This window comes from Lipophrys pholis, assembly GCF_963383615.2.
Source record: "Lipophrys pholis genome assembly, chromosome: 22".
Classification (NCBI taxonomy): domain Eukaryota; kingdom Metazoa; phylum Chordata; class Actinopteri; order Blenniiformes; family Blenniidae; genus Lipophrys; species Lipophrys pholis.
In genome coordinates this window covers 12907428-12927677 of record NC_137644.1, presented here as the reverse complement: position 1 = coordinate 12927677, position 20250 = coordinate 12907428, and the positions used below count along the sequence as shown (strand labels likewise).

Genomic DNA, 20250 nt, shown 5'->3' with positions numbered 1-20250 from the left:
TTTATGTTTTCTCTTCAGGTCTTAAGTTTTTCTTTGAATCATGCACTTTTAAGCTCTGACTTCTCTCTCAGCGCAAAACTCCAGAAGACTTGATTTGTTTTTTTTGTTTTAGACGCTGGCTGCTTTTCGCCTCCTGCTCAAAGCGAGTAACCAAACTCTTTAGAAGTTCTCTTTCACCCAGAAAGAGACGGAAAACGTGCAAAGACGGTTTTGGTTTCACATATGGCCATTAGCATTAGCAACGCGCCATTCCCTTCCTTTATCTCGTCCTTTAGCTCCGATGCTAAACGTCTGGGATGCTAATGACGCCTAAAGGGGAAGAACAACCTCTTAGATATATGCGTGGGTGGGGGTTTTTTTTTGTTTCTTTTTTGCACTTTTACAAACAAACCACTTGGTACATTACATAAATACAAATCCAGTCCATGTAAAACAGACCGTCACTGTCTGCATGCATCCACACAGCGAATCTCCGCGTCCGCATGGTCCTGTCATTTTTGTTTGGTTCAACTTTGATTGTTTCTAAAAGTTATCTTTGAAATGGAATTGAATTTAATCCTCCCTGCTACAGGGAATACTGGCATTTTGTGTCTCCCTCCCGATGTCACGTTTCCAAAGTGATACTCAAGGACATCCGTGCACAATCTCATGGATTATTTCACACTTTTGAAAAAGGTTTTTTTTGTGGTTTGAAAAAGGAGAATGAGGTCACTTTCACCAGAAGCAACGAAAACACCCTGCAGGTTTTAGGAAGAAAGACGAATTTAAATAAATTTCCTTCGTTCAACATCTACTTTTTCTATATTCGAGATTAAGTGACTCTAAAATCAAAATGTTCAATATGAGATTCCCTTGAAATTTATCGGAATTCAGTCAGTCCTGCTTTCAATGCTGACGTCAGTTTCCGTTAAAAATCAAATATTATGACTTCATGCAGGTTTAGGGGTTCCGTGTCTCTCATTCAGTTTTTGCATTCAAATGCACATTTAGCAGAACAAACTGCTTTTCTCAAGTTCACCGGAATGTAAAAACTATGTTTGCTTATGTCTAACTTCAAAATACTGCCTTGGTAGTGCAGGAAGACGTTTCAGAATGAATTATTTAACGTTCAGAGTCCTAAATTTGGTCTCGATGTACTGAAACTCTTAAATTCATAAGATTTATTTATTTTGTAATCTAAAATGTGGAAACGAAAAGAAAACAATGTGTTTTCTTTAAACACGAGAACAAGAAGAAAATTAGATCATATTAGGACTTTTTATACTTCATTTTACAGATTCACCACTTCATATTTCTGACTAGTCACACGAGAGTTGTTGAACCTTTTTAAGAGTTCTTTTCCGTCTACACTTGTGTTAATGTCCAGTCCAAAATAAACTTTTTTTCCACCTTGGAAGAATTTCTTACTTCTCATGAATGACAGCTTGAAGTAGAATATGAAAATTACGGTGAGAAGTTTGCAGTCGTTTTTTTTTTTTTTTTTTAAGTTGATATTTAATCGAATGTTTTTTGTCACTGAAGCGAAGCTGAATGAAACGTCAGTGATTTTAAAAGACCGGATCTCATTTAAAAAGGAGCTTATATCTTCCCGGAGGCGGTTAACTTGACGTCAACTTCCCCTCCGTGAGCGCGTCTGTCTGCAGACTGTCGGCAGGCGAATCCTTCAAAGCCACACTGTGGCAAAAAACGCAAAAATGCAGCTGACCGGTCAGCTTGGTCCATGTTCACCAGATGAAGGAGGTATTTTTTTTCTTCTTCTTCTTCAATAAACAAGTCGACTGTAGGGAACAAGAGAAGAAGAGCATGAGAGAGATGGAGGGGGCACGGCAGGGGGCCGAGGACTGTGGAGCGTAACCGGCGAGGAAGAAGTTTTTCTTCACCCTGGAAAAGCTTTTTCCGGCTTTCACATCTCAGACGGAGTTCAGGAGCAGCCGCCTCCTTCGCCCCGTGGAACTGCTGTCACCTTGAAATGGCAAAGCGTATTTATCCTAACAAACCAAATTACTTCCTGACGGCGTGGACCCGTGACACAAAGTCAGTTAAATTATCCAATAAGTGCGATTTTTCTTTTCCTTTTTTTTTCTTCCCTGACTTTTTCAGACTGTGTGAAGAGAGACAACGCTGCCCCGTCCTGAACTCCCGCTGAGAAACGAAGCGCGCCACAAGTCTGCGTTCCGCTTGACTTCAGTCGGCGAGAGCAAATTAACGGAGGGAACGGAGAAGGGAGGGGGGGGGGGGGGGGGGGGGGGGGTTGTGGTTTTTAGGCGTAATCCGTCCTGTTCAGTTTGTTCGTCTCTTCCTCCTGTCCGGCTCTTCAGGGCTGCCGGTTGCCGTACATCAGGGGGATGATGAAGACGGAGATGTCGTCTCCGGAGCCCAGACGCTCGTTGGTGATCCTCCAGCCTCGGTCCCGCAGCACGCCGCGCGCTCGCATCACCAGGTCCTGGGCTGCCATCGTGTACCTGAGTCGCCGGTTGAGAGGTTATCAAAAAAATTAATCAATCAAAATTAGCAATCAACTCTTGAGAAGATCAACCAGTGAGGAAAATACAGGGTGCATTGTGGAGGAAAAGAAAAGATGTTATTTATTATCGCTGAAGTTGTTTCGTGCCGTTTAACAGTTTCTCCTCGGCTCCATTAGGAGGGAGATTGAATTCACCTGTGAGCTGATGGCAGAGCCTTTTCCTGATTGGCTAATCAATCAGGAGCACGAGGGAGAAAAGGACATAGAGAAACTGGAGATTTTCAATTTATTTTTATTAATTTTTTTGTCTTTTGCGGAGGATTTGAAAACAGGCCAGTGGTTGATTTGTAACATTGGTGCTTCAGTTAAACAAAAATATTTTTCTTTATTCGTTTGTTACTGAGGACACAGTTGGAACTTTGACTTCAGTAAATAAACTTGGATTCCAAACCAAATTCTGAATTGATGAAAAAATGTTTCTACAATGAAAACTGAATTTGGTGTTGTAAACACAAACTTTACCAAGTAATACACAAATGATGCATTACTTGTATCAAGTATTTCATTTGATTCCTATTCCTCAGTGACTTGCTGGGACAAATAGAGACGCCTTCAGCCCAGGTCTCCTGAATGCCTTAAATTAAAAACTTGTTGCCTTCACAATTTGTTTGCACCTTTGTATGAGGAAAAGGGACCTTGTGGAATTTAATCTCTGTATTTATATAGTTGTATAGTTCTATAAAAGACATTTCAAACTAGAGGCTGTTTCACTGTGTGTTGCCAATACGGATGTTTTGCTGTTTGTAGTGAAGGAATCTTTGTCCTTCCCTGTTCTGATGTGCCGAGATGTTCAGCAAAAAAAACCCCCAAAAAACACTGAAAAATAAGACGTAATTTCCCCTCAAAATAGCAACGACGACCGCAGAATGAAATATGCAAGGCAGAGGCACAGTTTACAGAGATCACATTGAATAATGCAGCGAGGATGTACGGCGCAGCGCCAGAGTCAAACGGTCCCACCTGTGCAAATCGTCGGGGTCGCAGTTGGCCAGGAAGGTGGTGACCACCTCGGCCACCTCCTGGTTGGAGAGGACGTCCCAGAGGCCGTCGGTGCCCATCACCAGGACGTCGTCGGCACCGTGCTCGTAGTGCGTGAGGTTATACACCTTCACCTGCGGGACAAACGTTTGGGTTATCTGCGGAGAGCGCGTGAACGGTCTCACCGTCTCAAAGCTTTAAACGCGGGCCTCAGACACCGAGCGCACTGGATCTGCACAAACTAATAGAAATCTCCGAAGTGGCTCCAAAGATCAAGTGCTCTCAAGTTGCACGGCTCGAGTTACTCGCCCGTAAAGAAATCCATACGGCAATACCCGTTCACTCGGCGCAAATTAACGAATTTGCTGCAGTTTCCGTCACCGAGAGGATCCGGGGAAGCCGCCGGAGAGGCTCTGGTGAGAGGTGAGACTTGTGTTTGTGAGCTGAGGGGAGGGGAGAGGCAGACGGAGGCGCCGAGAGGAGTCGAGTCTTTCCATGTGAACCTGGTGTGAACCCTCGCCGTTGATGAATTAAAGATCAAGCGGAGAAGAGCCCGGGGAGGAAAAATAAAAAATAAAAAATGCAAAACTCTATAAGACAAACTACATCGGGAGATGAAAGCGCTTTGAAAGCGGCGCCGAGACAGCCAGACAGGTGAGCCGAGGTTTCAGGCAGCGGAGGACCTTGTTTAGACTGAGAAGCAGCAAAACGTTACCTGCAGGGTCTGTGGCGCAGATATCTGCTCCCATCATCCTTATGTGTACGTCTTAATTCTTCATGTCACAGGAGAAAGGGGGATGGCCAGCGATGTGGGGCAAGGCTGCCGTCGGCGTGTCACGCTTACCTCCGGGCAGCAGGAAAGGAACGGCTTGATGTAGATGTTGGAGTCGTGAACTTTGAGGTCGTGGTCGCCGAGCCCGCGGGTCACTCCGATGGTGGCCAACACCCGCGCCTGGAAAACACGGGAGGGTCAGTCCAAACGGATTTCACTGGCAAAGCACATTTTCCCCAGTTAAGCCGTCTCTAAGCTGGCGGAGGGGGGGGGGGGGGGGGGGGGGGGGGGGGTACAAACGTCTTTGGTATTAATGCAGATCAGCTTGTTACAACAGTCTTTTTCTGTTTTACCGTTTCTCATTTGGTTGTACTCATATAACAAAAAATATATATATTTTATCGGAATGTACGTGTTAATTCTTAGCATATAAGTTAATCGTAAAAGTTATGATATTCTATATATTAGATTTATAATCACAGCATCCGTTCTACTAACTGTATGTATAAAATCTCCCGATCCAGCCTGAGACATAAGTTTTATGAGATGAGGCTAAACTATCCTCGCTTACGACTCCAGCGAGGCCGCGGAGAGTTCACTTTGTTAGTGTTGAGCCGGGCGCTGGGGCGCCTGCCGGAGGGTCCAGATACAGAAAATGTAAAATAACAGCGGGGGTCCGGCGCTGACTCCACACTTTCTAAACGTCCAGGCGGCGCGAATAAAGGGGCGATCTGGTACTTTGAAGGCTTTTCAGAATATGTAATTGCATAGCGGCCGTGCAGATTAACAAACAGACCGAGTGAAGCAGTAAAACTTAGTTATTGTTTGTTTAATCTACCTCCGGAATGGTTCACCCCTTGTTTCAGGCTCCTTGACTCCCCCTTCCGCGTGTCTGATTGCCGCTCCCGGCCTTGATGTGTTTCACCTGTGCCTGATTGTGTGATTGTTCACACCTGGTGGCTCTGGTTTATATTGGGCGTCTTCTGCTTGTTGGTTTGTTGTGTGTTTCTGTGTGGGCAGCGTCGGGGTCTGTTTTTCTGTGTTCCCTTGTTTGGACTTTTCAGCATCTTGTGATCGTCGGGTTTTTGGTTTTTGGGAATAAAGATGAGCTTCTTAAATCCCCCTAACGGGGGAGGACGCTTCTCAAAGTCCAGCCACAGGGACAATCTGTGGTCGGGGGGAATCATCAGGCATTTTTTTTTTTTCCTTTTAATTTGTGGGGAAAAAAAAACAATCAAAATGAGGTAAAATAATGAAACGGGTGGTTTTTATTTTTTAAATGCAGTGATTTAAGTTGTTTGAAATTAAGACATTAAGTTCTTTTTTTGGAGTAGGTGGGTGTTTTTTATATATATATATGAGCATAAACATGATCTAACCCTGACTGACGGAACCACACAGAGGACAACTTGCTTTTTAAATGTTCCCAGTAGAGCAGAAGTGGATCCTTATTTCAAAACAGTGAAACAGAAACGTTCAATACAAAATGCCTGAAATGACCAATTTGAGACCTTAATGGTTTCTGTCACTGATAAAAAAAAAAAGCTTTCGGTTGTACTGCAAAGCACTTTTAGGGTCCAGAGTCGGAAGACTGGAAGGATAAGTCCGACAAAAAGAAGCGCTCGCTCATAATTTCTTGCACATGTTGACATATTGTGGACAGTGACGTACTTCTGCTGTCTGCGTTGTGCCGTTTGGGTTCTTTAAAAAGGCACACCTTGATTAAAATGGCTGTTTTCATTTCACTTCCATCTTTGCCTCAAACTGAATTGATTGAAAATTATGGGGGAGAAAAACGAAAATGACTGTGTGGTGGTTTTTTGGTCATTTTTTCTTCTTCTCTTCCTCAGCGTGGTTTAACTTTTGTTTCTCATGGAGGCGACTGTCATCTCGAGAGTGTGTGCTTCAAAGTGTGTGTGCATGTGTGTGCATGTGCAGGGTGTACTGGTGTTGCCGCGGGGGAGGAGACGGGCACGGATGCGTGCACTACTAGACATCAGAGACACCAAGTGTTCGCCCACTCCCTGGGGAGCTGGCAGGCGTGAAGTGTGTGTGTGTGTGTGTGTGTGTGTGTGTGTGTGGGTCAGACTTGACAATTTATGGAGCAAACGATTTCCTCTGCTGCTCAGAATTCCCGGGCAGCCGCGCTCGACTCTGGAAAGGACACACTCGCTTACCTTCTTGCCTTCACCGTATATAAGTGGAAACTTGAGATCTTCATCCTCGATGGTCTTGTAAGCCCTGAGTGTGGGAAGAGCGGAGAAGACCGGGACAGTCAGACGATCCTACACGCCACCGACCACATCCAGGTTGTTCCTGTCAGCTCATTATCGCCGTTCCCTCATATTCTGTTTAAAGCCGTCTCTTTAACATCGACAAAATTACACGAGCTTTGGCTTACTCAGCGGTTTTCGGTACGATCTGAGCACGTTTCAGTTTCGGTCCGCTCTCGCTGGTCCAGCTGACCTCGATTCCAGAATATTGGTTTGTGCAGCTCAACATAACGGCCCATTGAAAAGCCCTTTGACGAGCCAGGCTTCAACATTCTGCAGGATTTGTTTTACAAATTAAGTGAGCTGGTAAGCCTGGGATTTTTGCTTCTGTGTTCCAGCTAATTTGTCTTTCTCTCTTTAGTTACTGCAGTTGTGAGATATTTCTTGTTATAAACATCAGGGTGGGAAAGAGGGCAAACGCCATTCTTCTTCTTCTTTTTATTTTTCTTTTGCTTGCGTTTAAGCTTGCATCTCGTTGCCAGAGGGTTTCTCCGGAGTGCAACAATAACAACAGCTTCTCTTTTTCTCCACTGAAGAATTAAGAGCGAAAACCGGAGGGGGGGGAGGGGGGCATCTCGGAATGAACAAGAGCACACCAAACACTTGGTCGTGTTCGACCGGCGTTTCGGCGAGGAGCGAGACGTGCACCCCCAGAGAAACGGCCCTCTTGTCTCACACATTTTGTAATGGAGACGTGGTGACATATTGCGGCTTCTCCACCCGTCGCTGCCGCCACACTCTCGCTTCTCACACCTTCGGTAGAGCGAGGGAGAAACTGTTAATGCCAATTCAGCTTCACGCTTTTCAAAACAAAAGTGGAGGAAGTTCTGAAGTGGAAAGGCCACAATTGTCCCCCAAAAAATCCAAAACCTTTGGTTTTATAGTTGATATGTTAAACAAAATTAGACACTTGAAGACAATAATCTTCCTTTCAGAAGGGATTTGCTAAAATCCTAAACTTACAGTACAGTTTTTTTTCTTTTGAGCCACGTTATCAAATCTGTGCTCATCCTCTCGCAATGTGGACGAAACACAAAAGATGAGTCCAAATACTTTTCTTGCACACAAAGGAAAGTTAAAAAAAAAAAAAAAAGTCACGGCTACAGATCCTGCCTGGCATATTTCTCCTCCGTGAGAGGCGGTTTGACTGTGAAATATACATCACACACCGCAATAGGCTCAGAACTGTATGTGTGTGTGTGTGTGTGTGTGTGTGTGTGTGTGTGTGTGTGTGTGTGTGTGTGAGGAGGAGAACATCTCATTACCGGCTTCCACTGCAGCCACAGTCAAACAGCATGGTGCCTCGCTAACCCACATAGAGCTGCACCAACAGGGCCATCTCTGCTGTATCATTATATCTCATCAGCTTTTGGCTGCTCCCTCATTAGCTCTCGGCTGACTCTCTCCACTTTCCAAAGGGTAGAAACAGCAGTTAAAAAAAAAATACAAAAATAAGGGCTGGAAGAGAGGAGGCTCACGCCACAAACCAAACCTTTTATCTCTGATTATTGTTTCATTTAGTGGAAATGCGGCGGTGGGAGGGGGAGGAAGGGGGAGGGGGGTGTTGCAGTCCCACGCCATTACCGGCGTTCAATTCGCGTCGTCTGAATGGTGCAATTCGCGGTGATGCCGGAGTCGGCCGTCTTTAAGGGCGCGGTGCAAATAGTGTGTGAAAGAGAAAATGGGAGAGACCTACCATCCGTTCATGGTGAAGTCTCTGTAGAGCATCCGCTTGCCCACCTCCTTCCTCTGAACTCTCCGGGGGAATTCCAGGTGCGTGAACTCATTTCCTAACAGGTGAGGCTGCATGAAGCCCTGGAGGACCGACAGCGGACTCAAAAGTCACTCGAGCAGTAAAATGTGCGGCAGATAGACAAGCTCAACTCCATGAATCAGATACCGAAGGAACATTTTACAACAAAAACACCTCAGATATTAGAAAGGTTGATAAACCCAAGCGTGTTTGAGATAAAAAGTGATTTTTTTTTCTTTTAAGGCCTGGATAAAACAAATCAGTCTCTTTAAAGTTTTGCCTTTAACACACATTTATTCCGCTCGTTCATCGACTCCCACTGAAACATGAGTCACCGCGGACTGTCATTGTCTGCAAAAAGGCCAACCACCAGCGGCTTTTCTAATCAGGCGAGCTTGTCGAGTGTCACACTGGCTGATTTCGCTTGTTTCGCAGCTCCGCGGGAAACTGATGGAGGTGGAGAGCCGCGCTGATTGTGTCGCTTGCGGCTGAAACAGTGAGAAGCGGCGGTCAACCGCACGCCGTTTCACTGGCCGCCCTAATGAGCAGGTTCAGTTCGGGTGACGAGGACTAAAGACTAAGAAAAATCACACACACATTTTTTTTTTTTTTTTTTTCCAAATTTGGAAAGAAATACACTTGTTGGTGCAAAAAATAGGGAAAAGTATTTATACTACTTTTTTATTTATTTTTTACTTTTTCTAAATGATGTGCATTGTCCATACAGCATTAATAAATGACATAAGGACTGCTAATGAATATATAGATTAGATATTCATTATTGCTGTCAAGCATTTCTCTGAAGATCAAACTTGCTTTGCCCAAATGCATTTTGCATTAAGATGACTTTAAACAAATATCTGAGTTGGCTTTACAAAGACAGAGTAAAGCAGAGTTTATCTGTTTAATTCTCCTTTTCAACGCGACGATTTTACAGCTCGCAGCCAGTTATTTTTCCTCTCATTAAAGGCAAACCTCAGTTTAGCAGTTGTGAGAAGACACAATGAAAAATACCTCAATAGCTCATTTTTACTTGCAAACCGAAAGTAAAATGTCACAAATCTGTTTGGAAAGCAACACAAAGTATTCATCCTGAACCACTCCCTGACATAATTATTATTATTATTTTTTAAATCAAACAGCAATTTAATCCCCCAAAATGGGCACATAAATACGCTTTGTGTGGAAGTAAGCATGCTCTTACCAGGAACTGGAGTCGCTGCCGTTCTGACTCCGGTGTGAACTCTGTCGACACGGGAATGATCTCATTGTTCCGAATAATGATTGCCCTGTGGGTACACGCCGAATGTTACAAAAACACCTGTCATTTAAAAAAGAAAACATGCCTGTCGGGCGGAGAGAGTTGATGTGAATTATTACTGTGTAAAGAGATGTGCTCTTGGATTTGTTGATACACGTGTTTATATGTGCAGAACTAAATATCCGTGTGTGTAATCCACTTTGTGCGCTTCTATTATGTTTTGGGTTTTTGGTGCCCTCGGTGTAGACTGGCAGGCTCACACTCGAGCCTTCTGGTTTACCATTTGTCTCCTGACAAACAGAAGCCTGATAAAACTGAAAAGCAGTGTGGCAGAGGCACCCAAGCCAGGATAGCGCTTCAAATGAGCCTGCCAGTCTAAACCGAGGGAAAACACAAGTCAGATTTACAGAAAGAAATGCATTTTAAACCACGGATGCAGAAATGTTACACACATTAAGTTCCCAGTTCTGCCCGAACATGTCCATGCGCCGCCTTCAAGTTTCTTCGATTTGGTAGTTTTACTGCCGTGTAATTGTCACATCATTCCAAACCCATTCACTAATAAAAACACACACATACCTGCTGTCACCTGCGTTCCCAACGTACAGTTTTCCGAGCAGGTAAACTACGGTGAGCGCCGTGCATCCTCCTGTGATGTTGTAAACCTGCTTCTCCTTCTCGATCTGGGCGTCCTGGGGAGAGCAGAGCAACAAGACGTGGTTCCCTTCAACTTTGATGAAACGTCACATTACGAAAACTGGCGAGAGAAAAAAAGAAAACCGCCCACCTCCACCCACGTGTGAGCGTAGAACTGAAGAACTCATTTAGGGAAAATAAGTTCAAATTCTACGCTGTGAGCATCCGACCCAGAGGGAGAGAGAGAAAACTACTCAGGAACAGAAAACGAGCAGGAGGCACGACGGAGACGATGTGTGTGATGCTGGCGCTGCTTCCGAGTATCGATTGCGTTAACCTCTTGTCGACTGTGCATCGCTACACGACTACTTGTGTCTGAAAATTGCCGACGGCGGCGTGGGAGAGGATTTGCGTCTCGCCTAAAACACAACTTTTGGATTCCTTCAGTTGCTTTCATGCTTTTTTCCCTCCACACGTTCCATAATTGGTCATAAAATAAATCATTGTGATTTCGACGCATTTGTGCAGAGACCTTTCAGACATCCTGAGGAGCAGCCCCCACCCCCCCCACCCCCCCACCCCAGGCTTGAAATGACGGATTTCTTCTCTTTGTCGCAGAGGCCACAGCTTTTACTGATGCAGTGATAATCTTCCACAAAGGATGTCAAACCAAGTGTGAGTGGGCTTTTTTTCACGGTGGGGGGTGGGGGTGGAGGAGGGGGTGGGTGTGTCTGGAAGAGCTTTTACATAGATTTCTTTTTACTGTGTCTGGGTACCACAGGTTGGCAATTTGACAGTTTGGACTGCTTTCCATTGCCATCTAGTGGTAATGCTGCAGAAACTTAAGTCTTATCAACGTTTTCTTTTTTTCAAACAAAAACTCAAAGTCATTATAAAGACTCATTTCCTCTGTAACTATTTCTGATGTAACTAAGGTGAGAGAAGCGACTGCTACAACCAGATAAAGAACACTAAGTTACTGGAGCACGTCAATGTGACTTCCCCGTCGCCCGTCTCTCACCATCTCTTTGAATGCGTTCTCTATGGCGCCGACCACCAGGCTCTCGTGCTGGACCTTCTTCTCGGTGAAGAAGCGCGGCGGAGGCGGGGTGCTGCACGGGGAGCCCGGCGTGCCCGGCGTGCCCGCCGACCCGCGCAGGGAGGCGGCCCGCGTCAGGGCGCGGTGAGGACCCGGGTTGTTGCCCTGGAGTTGGGGATTCACGTCGGGCTCCTCCCCCATCACGGTGGGCGGCAGGGAGGCCAGGTTACGTAAGATCTCGATGACGGCCTGCAGCTGACAGGCGATGTGGTGCTGCAGCAGGCGAGCGGCGACGACCGCGGCGCCCGAGCCGGCGTGGCCGTCGAACAAGGCCCAGTAGTGGAACACGAGTCCTTCACCGTCCTGCAGACAAATGGAGAGAGCTGCAGTTAAGGCCAACAATCAGCTGGGATCATCTCCAGCACTCGAATGACCCGGAGTTCAATACGACGGCGTTGAAGATGGAAGGATGGAAATTGATCAGTGACTTAAGCTGCTGGCTGCATTTGTGGCGTGTGTGAGTCACCGGAGGAGAGACCCAGGATTGAACATCATGACTCATTGTGTCCAATAGTGTGTGTGAGCTGCAGAGGTCAATCCTTCACATCCCCATGGTTCTGCCATGGAAGGAACAAGGCTTTCTTTCTCTCTCTAACTCACGGCATCACACACTCCAAACTGGCATAAAAAGTTATTTTCTCACAGGACATGACTAACAATTGGCTCGCTTTCTCCAGCAAAGAAGTTTTCATGATATTGATGTCTTATGGCCAAGTCATGAGACTGGAACAAAGTCAGCAGCATGATAGACGTCCTCGAATGACTTCCATATTGTTAGAAATAAGCTGTGGAGGACTTTTGGACTTTTTGGGGGAATTTCAGATATTTACCTGTTTCAAAATATCTGCTTCACGTGACTACAACAGGGTTGTTGAACTCATGTAAGTTTTAGTCGAGACATACAGTTCAAATCAATTTCAAGTGGACAGGGCAAGTGAAATATAACAATAATAACTGAAGATTAATGAGGGGGCCACATTTTCCTTTTGTCTTAGAGCTAAGAAGCTTGACTACATGATCAAGAAAAGTCTTTATATTTGTACAAAAACCTTAACATGTTGAAATGTAAAAAAAAAATGACCTTCCTGCAGCACATACTTTCTCTTTGAATTTTGTTGCATTGAAAAGTATAAATGTCACAACTTTGTGCTTCGCGAGGCAAATCAGCAGAAAGACTTGGACTCTCCTCTGCCACTGTGTTTCTCTTCAGGTCACTTCTCAGTTTGTATGTCTTAACAAATGGAGTCTGGTGCTCACTTTCAGTGGGTTGTTGTTAATATGTCTGCTACTCAGCGGTGAGATCCAAGTGAATAAATGAAGAAAGCAGTTATATTTATCATCTTCCGTGTGAATTTCACACCATGCACGTCCAGTTTTGGCCCCTGGGCCGTAAGTCTGACGCTCCTGGACGAGAACATCCGGGAGTTGTGAATAATCTTGAACAGATTCGTTCATAGGAATGAAGTGCGTTGTGTAGGGAATGCTTCTTGTGATTCACGGGGTTAGCTGTTTGTTTACTACCCAGAATGCATTGCGCACGTCAAGTTCCTCTCACCCCACCCGCTAGAAAGATCACTTGTAAAGGAACCACTTCCTTGCTACTCCACTTCTGTGCACGAGCCATTTTCAAGGAGGAAACAAATGTTACAGGACTCTCCCTCAGTGTCTTTTTCAGATTCGCTGATGTCCTCTCAACCCTCAGCCCGCTTGAAAGTCCGTTTGAAGGAGGACCAAAACCGGTGTTTTGAAGGGGACCAGATTCAGCTTGAAAAATCCTGAACCGAGTTCGGGGTGCGTTCACGTTTCCCCAAACGAAACAGACTTTCCCAGAAAGTCCCTGAAGTGAACTCTGGTTCGCATCAAACAGGGGAATGTGAACGCGCCCTAAAACAAGTGTAACTATGTAGTCTGTGTGTATACTTATGTATAACCCTACCTCTCCCAGTTTGCCGTGCTCCATTCGGAGCCCCATGCCCTCCCCATTGGGCAGGGAGTTGCGTCTTTTTGCCGTGGGGGTCTTGCTGGGAGTGGAGGGGGGGCAGTAGCTCATCGGTCTCCTCCTTGCCACCACCACCTCACAGCAGGCCTGGTCCTCGTTTAGCGCGCTCTTACCGGCATTGATCACCCTGAGGACAAAAGACACGGTTTGCTGAGCAGGGTCACAAAAACAAAACTCGGGGAGAACGTGCACACTCCACATCAGTCGTCTCCCTGTGAGGCCACAATGCTCACCACTGAACCACAAGAACGGTCTAATCTAGTTACGTAGTTTCATCGACAAGGAGCAGATGCACGACTCGCTGTGATCCAGTGCAGGCGCTTGAAACAAGACGCTCGCTATTGGTTTAAAGAAATAAATAAATAAACGACTGCGGCTTTTCACGGTTCTCATGGTTCACTGCAGGATCGTAACAGTCATCCAGAGCCAGCCGTGTGTTTGTGCGCGCCCGGCAACAGCCGCTGCCTTTGTACATTTCATGTCTCCAATGAAGATCAAAAGGAAAGGTTTTTCACCGTGCCACCGCTCTGCCGGGAGGAAGACTGTCGCTTCTGGGCGAGGAAGAAGTCTCGCTGTGTGTGCACATACGAGACCAAAGCTTTGCGTCGGCAGAGCGGGAAGCCTTATTCGTTTGTGTAACTGGACAAACGATAAACCTGTTTTCTGTGGGATTCAAACGAAACACAAGCTCGCTTCTCTGACCTCTAAGTCCACCTCTTTCCGTTAAAAAAAAAAAAAGCAACTCATTTGCAGCTATAGCTATAACTCCAACACTGACCACACCTGCCGCACAGCACATAATGATAGCTGGAGTAACTGAGCTCCCAATATGTGGTGCAAAAGAGAGACTGACAAGTCTGGCCAGAGCCAGACATCTCTGGAGGCTGGGGTGTGGAGAAATTGGCATGTCTATTTATAGACACTGACTGTGGGCTGTTTTCTGCAAGGCGGCATCATTATCTGGTCCAGAGCCTCATGTGCTTGTTAACATGAGGTAGGAAAAAAAAAGAATAAAAAAAAGGCAAAAGATGTGACTAAAAGGAAATATGAGGATATAAGGGAAAGGATCATTTTGATAGTCACACTGCTTTGGTTTTATTTACAAAATGGGAGTGAAAGAGGAATGAGTTTTACTATAAGGGCAGAATAAAAGTCCTTGTCTTCTTGATGATTTCCAGTGACTTAATGGCTTTAAACTATAAATCTATAAAAGGAGCATCTGGGCCAACATGTTTGCGCGTAATCATGGCAAATCCACCAACAAATCCCATTGCGATAAAAAAAGAAAAAAAAAAGGAAAAAAAAGCCCTTATAAGTGTTTTATTACCGAGAGTGATCCGAGTCTAAAAGTGCTACCTTGGCTGCAATGCGCCACTCGCCGCACGAGCGGAGTCCATACTGTAATTACGCGGCTCTGCCTTCAAACCCCGCGCTGTACTCCTGCACCCATTATCAAGATGATGATGCCCTTTGATTTATCGCGGTCATAAAACACTCAACCACTTTTTGAGGTTGTTGACGCGCAGATGTCCAGGAAGTGTTTTTTTTTTTTTCTTCTTTTTTTTTTTTTAACCGAGTGATAAGCTGTGCGACCGAGTCGCTGAGCACGTTTCACCGGAAACAGTTCAAACAAATAATTAGCGAAAAAGCATTATCATACCGCCCCCAAACGAATGCACTCCATTTAATTTAATAATGCTGCGTTTTGTGAAAGCTGCCGGTGCTTTTGTGCGCACAACTCATTTGTCCTCCTTTCGCCATTTGCAGGAAGAATGATTTCATTTCCATCAAAATAAAAAAATCACTCCATTTGGAACAATTAGCGTCCCTCCCATTAGGAACAAAACCTAATTTTCCCCTCTATTGTCAGACATCTAATGCTCTTTTTGTTTCCCTCCCCTCTGCTACAGATTGTGGGCCAGACAGTGGCCCCGAGGAAGCCATAATTATTTGGTGAAGCACAATGGTTCAAAGCTTTTCCTCTGGTCGGCTCGGAACACGAAGGGAACAATAACATCAAAACTAAAAATGTTCATATTTACTGCTATCGTCAGTTAGGACCGCGCGTACAAAATTGTGCGTGAAACAGAAATAGCTGTAGTTTTTTTGTGTCGCGTGGCGGCGGAAAGGCAGCAAATTCGGTTGTTGCTTTCAGACTATTTTAAGAAAGGCTTGTACTGCAGAGTGCACGGTATTAGGCCGACCCCCGAACACCAACCATTAGCAGGAGTGCATCTGCACGTCTGCATCTGGATGACGGTTTTTATTTTTCTGATCGCAGCTGTCTCCGCCTGCCTTTTCCACAATGTTCACACTTGTGGTGTGGTTTTTGTGGTTCAGGAAAAAAAAAACCAACAACAACAAAAAAGGAAAAGTCAGCCTTTCAGTCTGGCACTTGGGACCAAAACGTGTTGCAAATAGCTCAAGCTGTTCTTTCTGTACAAACTGTCTTTAAGCACATGAGGAAGTCACTGAAAACTGCACTTTTTGAAAACAGCCTCAAGAGTTTAAAGGGGTCACGTTATGCAAAAATGCACTTTCTAATGGTTTTCCAACAGTAATAGACGTCCCTATACCTGGAATCTACTCCAGAAGTAGAGAAAGTCTGTCCTCTCTCTCCCTGGCTTGTTTCATTCTTTAAAAAGTGTGTTGCTCCAATGAGCCAATCAGAAATCAAACCCTATATAGTGTCATCGGGGGGTTTAGCCAATCCCAATCAAGGTCGGCCCTCACACAGCTCTGCTCTGGCACATGGCACCACGAGAGGAAGTACTTCCTCCTCTTCCCAAGATGGGCATGTGTGGGCGGAGCCAGTCCAGCTCACACAGACACAGCAGACTCTGAATGCAGCTCCTATGATCCAACATTCAAATGGTTGAAAATCAAAGAAAAGCTGAATTTGGGGTAAAAGACTTTGAATACAACGTTTTTGGACCAACGAGACCGACGTGAAAGTGTTGAAAAGCTGGATAATATGACCCCTTTAAGGAAAAGCTTTTCTGAACCGCACAATACCGGACATACACAATACAGTGACCGTGGAAAATAGTTTTTTCTCCAAATGTGCAAATAGATCCGACACCGATAACCATAGCAGAACCTGGAGGAATGATTGTTCTGCTCAGTCATCTGGACTCAACAGCACTATTCCATCAAAGTGTACATTTACTAGACCGTCATCTGGCTCAGCGGAGACACATTTCTTACATGATTTAAATAAGGAGCATGTGCTGAAGACGGATTCGTCTGTTCCCATGTAAACGGGGCCTTCGCTGGAAGAAAGATGACAGGTCCATACTGCCCCTTAATGAAATGTCTTTACTCATAATAATAAAACCATTACAAGAACCAGCCATTCCGACATTTAGTTTACTTTTTGTAATAAACTAGGAAATTAGTCTGCTTGCTGGTTATTTTGGTTAATGTTTCAACTCTGACTAGTTGGTAGTTAAAGGTTTATATTGATGATTAACAAGCGTTTCCCTGCTTAGTAAGTAAAAAAAAGACAAGGAAGTAAAATGTTGGGTATGTTTATATGTGTGTACATTCAGCGTGAGTCACTGACTTTTTACCCTGTCTGGTGAGAGCTGTTACGGTCACCCGACTTTAATTGTGAAAGGGCGCTCAATCGTCTGGAGGGGAAACAAAGAGCTGCATTGACGGTTGGAGACAAGCGGAGTTCTTACTTGTGCTGCAGTCAACTGGCTCAAAGATGAAAGAAGACGCTCGCAATATTGCTCAGTTCACGGTGGAGTTTTCGTAGTCAGAAATATATATACTGGAGTATTTTCACATTGCATTCTTAAGGGTTCAGACGGCTTAAAGGGTTTTTAACTGGACACGTTTGACTTTATTGATGCGAGCACCACAACACAAGATTTGACTTAAAGACTAACTTCTACAGGGAATTTTCCTTATATAATGTAATAGTAAGCCGCTCAGTTCGTAATATCTGGAAGAGGCCGGAGCCCAAACGGCTGCTGTGATGAGAACAAGGGAGGTTTTAATTACAGATAAATGCTGATATGAGCTGAACTCATTAACAACGCTGAACCACAGGAGACAATTTCATGGATACCACGAGCATGAACGTGAGAAATGAGTGTGTTAAAGATGGAGGAAGCGAAGGACTACGACCCAATCAGAAACCGATTGAACAAGCGAAAAAAAAAAAACCCACATTAACTGGTCCTTCAGCTCATTTTCCCAAATTAAGGATCAAGGTGTGTGGAAGGTTTACAAGATTCACGTGTACGACGTTAGACAGAAGCTTCTCTGACACATCCAAATGATCTGGAAAACAAAAAATACAGTTTATCTTGGATTTTCCATAATCTAGGACGATCCAAGGAGTCAATTGTTTTCACCGTAGTTCACTCACAGCCCAAATTGTGATCTATTCGCCAGAATCATTGAAATCATAGTAAATAACTTTCAAATAACAACAAATCCCAAATGAAAAGTCGACATTTAAATTCACCGTTTGTACAAACAAAAAAAACATGAATGTGAATTTTCTCCAAATGAAAAATAAAGTGCATGACACCATTGGCAATAGCTGGTTTACACGATGAAGAAGTAAAGAGGTCACAATCTAGGGAGTGACTTTGGTGGGACTTTAACTGACGGAGGAAAAGGATGGAGCAGAGCGGAGCTGATCAGGTGATACGATCGCTAAAAGGATCCATGCTTCCCTCCTTTCATCACGTTTCCCCGGCGTGCTTCTCAAATTAGGATCTAATCATATTATGCACTGGAAGGCCGCCTGCTGTGTCTGTCATGTATTGTTTTTGAGTTTTTGTGTGACGTGTGGTGGAGCTTGGCGCCCTGGCGGTGAAATAATGGTGACACCTAACCTCATTAGGTGCAGACACGTTTACCAAAATAAAGTCCAATTCAAAGAATGAAAAACTGAATGAGCCCGTCTTTCAAATCCTCAAATGAACCTGGAACACCTGGAGAACCTGGGCAGGGAGCCAGGTAGCGGTAGAACATGCAAACTGTACACAGAAAGGGTTAGGGTGGTTTCCAAACCTGGAATATGCTGAAGATTAACGCAATATCAGATCTACATGATAACTATCGGTACCAATGATTATCGACCCGATATCAGAAAATAAAGGACGTTGCGCGGAAAAGTCCGCTTTTGCCGATAACTAAAATTAGAAAATGGCTCAAATGTCTTGATTTCGCTCATTTACAGTCCGTTTGTTTTCCCCCGTGACGTTATCGGTGTAAGCATTTTCCAGTTTCTGAAAAAGAGAACAGGATGGCAGTCGACAATAAATGATCAGCCAAAGTGCCGGTAAAAAAAAGTCTCAGTCAACGTCACAAAAAAAATGCCTCTTAAACTTGTTGCAGATTAAGAAACAGATGATTCATTGCTCTTCAGTCTTGATGACAGCAGAATCTGCAGCAGAAGCTTTGGGGCTTTTAAGGACTAGAAGTAGTCAGCAGGTTTGGACAAACCAAACCACACAAAAAAAAAACCAAAAGACACTGAAGTTGTCATAAATCGGAAGTGATGTTCTGTGAGTGTGTCTTCAAGCAGCTGACATACACACACACACACACACACACACACACACACACACACACACACACACACACACACACACACACACACACACACACACACACACACACACACACACACACACACACACACACACACACACACACACACACATCTCCAGCAGCCATAAATAGCGTCCTGTTGTGGACTAATTCCCAGATACACTGCGAGTTGAAGGTGCATCATCCTCTTGCACGTGAGGACCAGCTTGTGCTGTGATCCCGTGGATGAATGCTGTCATCTGTTTCTGAAGCGGTTAAGCTCCATGCGACTCAAAGTCTCACCGTTTCTGCACTTGGGCGATGATAGTGGGTCACAACAGGTGAATAAAGAGTCCACTCCTGAGTTGGTTTATTTCATGAAGGGGAGGAAAGGGGAGCACCTGCCGGCTCTTGGGCCTTGAAACAAATGCGTCAAATACCACTCGCACGTGAAATCAAAAGGGTTTTTCTCTTTTCTTTTCCCAGCAGCTGCAGTGGGTTTACTTACTCAGCGTATCCGGTGGCCCACGGTAATCTCCTGGTTTCCTTCAGGATGAGGATGGGCCGCGCGATGTGATCCGCCGAGCACTCGATCTCATCCGGGGACAGTCCGAGGAAATCGGGTCTCATATATGGGAATTTCAGCGGCATCTCGTTCCCGGGGTTACCGCTGCCCCCGGAGCCGCCCCCGGTCATGATTCCACCCATGAACCCGGCCACCGCGGACTTGACCCGGGTGAGCATGTTGGTGGCGCGTCGCGGCGGGGTGTCCGGCGGCCGGTGCGCGGCGCCGCGGCTGCCTTTCCCCGGATTCCCCCCCAGCTCGGCCCCGCTGCTCGACGGAAGGCTCGGCGGATGGAAAGAAGCGCTGCGGCCGAGGAGACGGAGGACGAGCGGAGCCCTCAGGCGCTCACGGTTTCATTCATTCGGAGGGAAGCGGGCAGCCGCTGCCGGAGGCGGTGTCGGTGGCGGGGATGCTTAAAGCCTTCACGCCTACATGGACGGTCATTGATAACGATTCAGCCCGCCGTGAACGCGGAAACACACTGAAGATTAACGGTCACGTGACGCGTCCATGGACGCACACTGCAAAAAAAAAAAGAAGAAGAAAAAAAAAAAGAAAAACAAGGGCGCGCATCTTCATTTAACAACTATATCGCGTTATAAATACTGAATAAAACATCAAACTATCCTGTAATGTATGCACATACATTTGAGAGATAATATTTCCCCATTAGTAGCAATTTTGCTTCAATATTTTTGCTTGAACAATTGTTAAGAGATTCTTTGATGAGTCACAGTTTACCTTATATAAACAGAAAAATCGGTCTTTAATAATAAAACTAATTCAATCTCAAATGTTTTCAGAATACAATTGATGTTGCATGACTGTCAAACC

General features: G+C 45.1%; 1 protein-coding gene across 1 annotated transcript; it reads right to left on the bottom strand.

Moving 5' to 3' along the window:
• Window positions 1-1485: 1485 nt before the first annotated feature.
• Window positions 1486-19899, bottom strand: LOC308126858 (protein phosphatase 1H-like). Its single transcript, XM_080491546.1, has 10 exons — window positions 19360-19899; window positions 13233-13422; window positions 11219-11599; window positions 10141-10253; window positions 9505-9589; window positions 8244-8362; window positions 6452-6515; window positions 4347-4454; window positions 3485-3636; window positions 1486-2462 (listed from the first exon to the last, which is right to left on the bottom strand). The coding sequence occupies exons 1-10, from the start codon at window positions 19593-19595 to the stop codon at window positions 2315-2317; spliced, it is 1596 nt and encodes a 531-aa protein (XP_080347672.1). The 5' UTR covers window positions 19596-19899; the 3' UTR covers window positions 1486-2314.
• Between the last annotated feature and the right edge of the window lie 351 nt (window positions 19900-20250).